The following is a 7308-nucleotide window of genomic DNA, read 5'->3' as shown; positions in this document are numbered from 1 at the left end:
ATTACTTCAATGCCAAAAAAAATGCCACATTAGATAAAATTTTCAATTATAAAAGTTACATAATTTCTCTAGTCAAAATTTTTTACTAGAAAGATTAAGTAATCATTTTTCTCCATTTTTGGCATTTAAGTGAGCCAACAAAAAGTTCTGATATCAAAGTAAATGCCGTACACAAGTTAAGGCACTTTTTGTGTCATTCTCCCAATTTTTATACGTGTCTATGCTTCAAAGACAACGTGAGAGAAGATATTGGGGAAGACATGGAATCCAAGCTTTTCAAAGCCATTTGGCATGCGAGGATTGCCCTAATCGTGTTCTCCAGGAACTAGGCCGACTCAAAGTGGTGCATGAACGAAACGAACTAGTCGAGATTCTAGAAAGGTTCTTGGGTAGCTTGATATGATACCATCTTGTATGTTAGTACACGTCCATCACTGGGGTGGATCTATTTGGAATTTTGGACCCTGGATGGAGGTCCTTTGCAATTGTGGCAATTAGATTTGTATGTCATTTGTATTATCAACGGTTATGATGGCTTTGATCTATTTGGATTTCTTCATTTGCGAGAGGGCACATTATGATTACGGGCCTTCTACTTTAATTTTTTCCTTTTTCATATATTTTACACAATCAATATTTTCACCAGTATATAAATCGGAACATTTTGAAATCTTTCCCAAATTAAAACACTGTCCTCAAAATTATTTCAATTTTTGCAAATTCAACCGATAGTTTGTTTTATATAAGTTGCGATGAATCAAAACTAGCTAATAAGTAAAGTTGACTAAATTGTTAAAATTTACTTTTCTATTTTGGAAAAGTAAACATATATAGATCTATACTTATTCATATGTCTTGATAATAGCTACGACGAAAAGACTTTTTTTTTTGTCGTTAGTACATTAATGGTTGTATATACCATTACACATTAATGGGGGAACGTTTTTCCTTTCATCAAAATTCACTAATCATTTCTAAATAATTAATAGCAACAAGTGCTTGCACACATTTTCTAAAAGTTACTAAATGTTTCAAAACTAGTAATTTCATAGCCTAAGCATTCTCATTTCTCAATGAAGAAAAATTAAGAACTGTGATCAGAATTCATTCACATGATGATCAGTAGTCGACTTTCACACAACACAGAAACAATCTTGCATATCATAGGAAAGCCATATATTTTTCTTTTTTTTTTTTGGTCGGAATATGAAAACTATACGCGAATGTGAAGTTTTGTGAAGTTAATTTCATTAGAAATCTACAAATTATTTTTTAAGAACCCCTTGGAGCCGCACTCAGTCGATTTTCCCCTCCCCAAATCCTCCATCCCGACCGTCGTCCTCCATTCGAATCCTCGTCCTCTCCGAAGCAGTCCGACCCTCCAATGGCGCTGAGAATCCACGCCCTGCCCCTGCACGCCCTGCCCCGACCCCCGAAGTCCCGCCTCCTCCCCTCCGTTTCGACCCCCCGCAAGCCGCTCCCCGCCTCCGTGTCGTGCAGGGCCAAGAGGCCCACCGGCGACGCCGAGATCGCGTCCGCCCTGGCGGAGGAGGTCGCGAGGGTGCACGCCCAGAAGAAGCTGAAGGACGAGGCCCTGAGGAAGGGCCGGGCCCTCCTGTTCGCCGAGCTCTGCGGTTACTTCTCCCTGGGGGAGGACGAGCCGAGGAGGAGGTGGGAGAGGATGGAGGACGGCGAGCGGAGGGATCTGGCGGCGGAGTTCGTGTCGAATTGGAGCGCCGATTTCCATCCCCTGTCCGCGAGGTCCGTCGTGGAGATGGTCGAGGAGCACCTGCGGCAGGAAAAGAAGCCGTCTTTCTCGAACGATTCCGCGCTTTTTCCTAGTTTGAAGAGATTGATGGGCTTGGGGGAGAACCAGTGATTGTGTCTTGTGGGGTTATGGTTTTGTTGGTGGTAAGTGCTCATTCGCTTTGCATTTTCTTCCTTGTTTTCTCGGATGGGAGGAGCAAAGCAGTGAGTTTTGATCAATTGATTGTACATTTTTATACAGGAATTATCATGGCAACTTGAGTTGGTTGATTTGTGTTTTCTCTGCTCTGCTCTCGTTTTCCCTTCCTTTTTCATTGACCCCCTTAAAAACATGGAGTTTTGTTCGTTGAATTCTGTTGATTGGCAATGGTCGTCGGTAAAACGAACCATAATTAGATTCGGCAATAATTTTTGTTTTTTGATTGGCTTCTATGCCTATAGCGTTTGATGGGTATTCAATATGGAGAGAGATGAATGAATTAACAACGGTTCAAATGTTTACTGATCCCCCTGGCCCCTGGGAGGTTTGATTTGAGGGGCTGATAGGTGAGGCATTTGACCTCTGCTTCCTGTCGTGTCTTGGATTATCGACCCAACAACTCAATCAACTTGAAGAAGACTTGTGGGAACGACCGGAAAGGTGCTCAGAGGAGGAATCCCCGGTTTGGCTGTCGTGGAAGTAAAGCTAACATCGTACTGAAGCGATAATGGAACCAGGCAAAGAAGATTTCCACCTCCTTGACTGTGTCATCGTTAGTCGTACTTTCACTCTGTGATTCGCCATTTGGGCTGCTTGGTCTACATTCATCGCGAATTGACCTCAAAACTATGTACTTTGGTGGTGACGTCTTGCTTTCCTTGGTCAACGTGGATTTCCTGTGTTGTGACGGTAATTTCAGTAATCTTCTCCGTCGAATTCTCGAACTTCTGCAAGAGAAGAAGGGCACAATCCATTCGTAAAAATGCCAAATTGGATGCACCGCAAGTCAATAGCGACTTGTCTTCATGCTTGTCCAAGTAAATAGCAAATTGCACGTCTCTGCTATACCAGGATATGATTATGAGGTTTTCTCAAGCTTGAGGGGATCGGATACTCACAAGGGTTTCCCTGATGATAGCCTTTTAGATGCCGGTGTCAAGGTCTTCAAAGACAATGAGGGACCTCAGTGCGGGAGAAGAGAGTGCCCCTGATCTTTTAGAAGCCATCAAGAAAGGATCTTCCTTCCCATTTTCTCTAAAGAGTAGAGAATATGTTTCTAGTAGAAAGTGCCTCAAGGAGGTGGCACGTACGGATGAATGTAGAGAAGAAAGGAAACAAATTATCTTTGCAATCTTCTATCACGCTCCATCACTTCGGCGCCAATCTGGACCTTATGCAAAAGCCTTCTCACAGCACGAGAAGCACTATGACTGTGAGACCATCCAAGGATAGAGAAATGATCTTGATGTGGTTGGATCATTGCAAGGTGGGAACCGAAGAACATGGTCGATGGGTAATTTTTCGACTCATGAATTTGCGTGACTTATGATGTTGTGGATTTTTCTATTTTCTGGCCATGTGAATGCATACTTGGTTTGCTTGAATGTGTTTAGGGAAGAGATCCTTGTCGTTGTAAATTAGTGATCAAGTAACATGGTGTAGAATCCCATCCCATTCAACTCTTAAGCAATTTAGGAACGTTGATCTGCATTTGACATGTTGCTACTATAAAGTATGACATTTACACAGCGCATCATCAGTGATTTATCGGTGGTTTATCACTGCTTTAACCACCACCACTAGCTAGCCAATCTAGCGTGCTGTACTCCTATTGCCTCTACAACCACCATCAATCAGGTAAGACTAATGTTGCTGAGGTCGTGTTACAACCAACTTCTTGAACCATTTGCATGCCACGTCTTTGTCACAGACATCTGAGAGCCGTCCTTGCAACACCAGGTGTCGCAACCAATTTTTTCGGGGTTGAACCACCTAGGATTTTGGCTAATGGATTATTAAGCGTAGACTTAACTCGGGCTCTCCCAAGCCCATACCAATTCGCGACTTAGGTTCAAGTTCTTAACATGCAAATGATTTTCAGTCAGGAGTCGCCACTAATCTACTTTTTGGTGGGTCGATTAGAAACCCAAATAAAGTAACGGGAGATTTACTTTATTCCTACGAACCAGAGATTTTGGTACGGGGACTTGGTTACGCTAAATTTCTCTAACGCCTTTTCGGTACCATTTCTTTTATTGAAAAAATGTTTTTTGCAAGCAGCTTGGGTTTATTTTAAATCTATTTCCCTAACATGTGAGGTTATCATGCGCGTGCACAAACCACCAATTTAACACCCGATAAACAATAAATAAATTGAAAAAAAAAAAAAAAAATTACCTCCAAGCAACGAAAACATCTGCAATGTTAAATTAAAATCCACATCAACAACCCTGGATATGGTTTCTAATTAACACACAATTTTTTTTTGTTTTCACTTAATTAATGAAAATCATGCAATATGCAATGCGATATTAATTAAATGACCTAATCCTAATAACATGTAATTTCTAATTAAATGGGCCTAGCAAAAATACTAAATGACATGCATTTCAATGAATCTAACCCTAATGACGTGCACATGACATTTTTTTCTTTTCCTAAAAGAATGCATTTTATCCTAAATAATAAAACTAATTTAACCTATGACATTTTTTGTATTTTTCATGAAATTCGAAATTTGGTGAAATGTAAAAATTACCTAATTAGATTAAGATCCTATTTAATTTATATTAGGAATTAGGTTGAGCCATATCCTAATTTAAACTAAAATATTATCTTAACCTAAATAATCCTAAAATGCAATATATCTAAAAATGCCTAAACTTATAATAAATAAATAAAAATGATCTAAATTAAAGTAAGTGCCATTTAACCCTATTATGCAATGACATGCAAAATATGCCCTAATTCTACATGACAAGTGTATGATGATTTTTTATTGTATTTTTGTTTTCTTTCTTCTTCTTTTAAATTTCGAAATTAATAATTGCCAAGTGATTAAGCATGCAACCTAAATTAAAATCTAGCGACCTAAATTGATTTATTTGAATTTTTTTATTTTTATGAAATTCGAAATTAAAATTCCTATTCTAAATATGCAAACCCTAAAACAAGTAATATCTTAACATGCATCTAATCTAACCCGATTTTTATTTCGAAAATTCATGATGAAAATTCATGATAAATAGAATGCTTTGCCTAAATATGCAAATAACCCTAAAACATGTGATATTCTATCTCAAACATATCTCAAGATAAATAAAAACGATCAAATCCATTCAAAATTACCCCAAAAGGGACATCACATATCGCTCAGATCAAGGGATAATATTTCGCTAAGTAAAATCGATACTTTGATCTTAAGCCTTAAAGATCAAAACATCAATTTTATTCCCACTTAATTAATTATTTCATCTAAAGCCTTATAGATGAAATAAAAAACCTTCGCGGTTGCGAATCGGGTGATACATTGAGATTTTCAATTATGTATAAATAGGTATTTCAACTAACGAAAACAACATATAAAGAGATAATAATAAACAAAAAAAACTAAACTTGCCTAATAAAGTAAAGTAAAAATACCTAATTTAATTTTCTCTTTTTTTTAAATAAAAAAAGAAAAAGCTTGGCCGATTCGGAGGTCCGGCGAGGGAGAGCTCGTCGGCTAGGGTTCCGGCGAGGGAGGCAGGGGCGGCACGTCGGCGGTGCGGCACCGGGGCTTCGGGATCGGCACGGAGCTAGGTGCGAGCGTCGCAGGCGGTGGATTCGGCGGAGGCGAGGCGTCGCGGGCGAAGCTCGGGCTTCCGGGTTCCGGCGAGGGCTCCTGCGGACGCCGGATCTGGTGCGGTGTCGCGGACGGCGGATCGTGCGGCGAGGGGCTCGACGCTGACGGTGATGACTCTGGGTCAAGCGAATCAGTGACGGGGCGGCACGGCGACGCGGGGAATCGGATCGTGGCTGCTGCGGGGACCTCGGATCTGCAAGCGGAGAGGCCTCGGCGTCTGGATCTCGGCTCGGCGGCAGCAGTGACTTCACGGGCGGAGCGAGGCGTCGCTCGAAGATGCAGCGGCGCGGCGGTGCTACACGTGGAGGCGTGCGACCGCGGTGGAGACGGATCGGCGATGGTGCGGCGAACGGCTCCGGCGTCGGAGGGGCTAGCTGCGGCCGGACGCGGGGGCTCTGCGATCGGGCGCCGGCGGGGGTGGGAGACCCTCGGGGAAGACGATTAGGTTTCGCCCCCTTTCTTTTTCTTTTCTTTTTTCTCTCTCTTACCTCACTCACTTTTTACTTTTTGCTTTTTCCTATACTTTTCACCCCAACGGAAAAGAACCCCCATGTGGCCATCGTACGCGACTCTTTTATACACCCAAAAGAATGTATCTTTGCGGTATATTTCATTGCCAATTTTGTTCATGTAAAATTCCATTGAATATATCATTTCACCTGCGCAATTTTTTTTTGCATATCCAATGAAAAAAAGGTTCCCCTTTGCGCAAAAATGCATCTCCCAGTGTATATTACCTAAATATGAAAAATCTTAACAAAATATAACAAAAAACAAAAAATAAAATTTTCCTAAACTATATGCCATGTGATTATGATTTTTATTTTTTATTTTTATTTAGCAAAAATTAACCTCAAAAATTTATGTGTCAACACCAGGGTCTTAGAATATTTGCAGAGTGTACTGGTCTCTAACATCCTAAATGGTGATCGTTCTAATTTGCAAGTATCGATGTGGGGATCAAAGAGCTTGAGCAGATATTGGAGAATGATAAATTTCTCATTCTTTGTTATGAAAAAGTGAAGGTATCTTGAAAGTTGCATGAGTCTACGTGAGATTGAAGGTTTGAAGAGATGGAATCGTTGGAGTTGCGGAACATTTCTTGGTGCAAAGACATTGAGAAACTTCCAAACCTTTCAAATCTTAAAAGTGGTTACGATATCTAGAATTGCGACCTTGTGAAAAAAGAGAGATTCAGGGTCTCGATGGATTTCAGTCTCTGAATCGTTGAACATTATAGGATGCACACTTGTACTGTGCTCAGAAATGCACCTGATCTGCCGAATGTTACAACTAAGCATTAGATGCAGTTATTTAGTAAAGATGGAGTTATTTAATCTGCCGAATGTTACAGAACACCTTTCGCAAGAAGTTTGATGCGACAGCCATTCCGCGCAACTTCCAACAGGTATTTAATTCAATTTCATGTTTCTGTCCGCATAATCATTGGAAAAATTGCTTAATCCTGATGAATTTCTTTCCCAACATCCAAAAACATACAGGTAACACCCTCATATTTCCCTGCATGTTGAATTAGCAAATAGCTGTCATACTACCCTATACAGTGGCTCAGTTACGGTGGTGGTTGGTGTGGCGGGTAGCGATGGCACACCAGGCATTGGCAATGCCGGGAGGGGAGGGAAGTACATTTCTTTTCCATCAATTGGTAAAAAGATCGGATTTCATAAGAGGTCTAAACTATGGGTTGATTCACTTT

At 40.8% G+C, this 7308-nt stretch overlaps 1 protein-coding gene across 1 annotated transcript; it reads left to right on the top strand.

Annotated features, from left to right (window-relative positions):
• Positions 1 to 1384: 1384 nt before the first annotated feature.
• Positions 1385 to 3457, top strand: LOC104419831. Its single transcript, XM_039302626.1, has one exon. It carries the CDS (start codon positions 1385 to 1387, stop codon positions 1877 to 1879), a length of 495 nt encoding a protein of 164 aa, XP_039158560.1. The 3' UTR covers positions 1880 to 3457.
• The last annotated feature ends 3851 nt before the right edge of the window (positions 3458 to 7308 follow it).

Source organism: Eucalyptus grandis, chromosome 9 (genome assembly GCF_016545825.1).
Source record: "Eucalyptus grandis isolate ANBG69807.140 chromosome 9, ASM1654582v1, whole genome shotgun sequence".
Lineage (NCBI taxonomy): Eukaryota > Viridiplantae > Streptophyta > Magnoliopsida > Myrtales > Myrtaceae > Eucalyptus > Eucalyptus grandis.
Note: the sequence above shows the minus strand (reverse complement) of the source record. Positions and strands in the feature narration are given on the sequence as shown.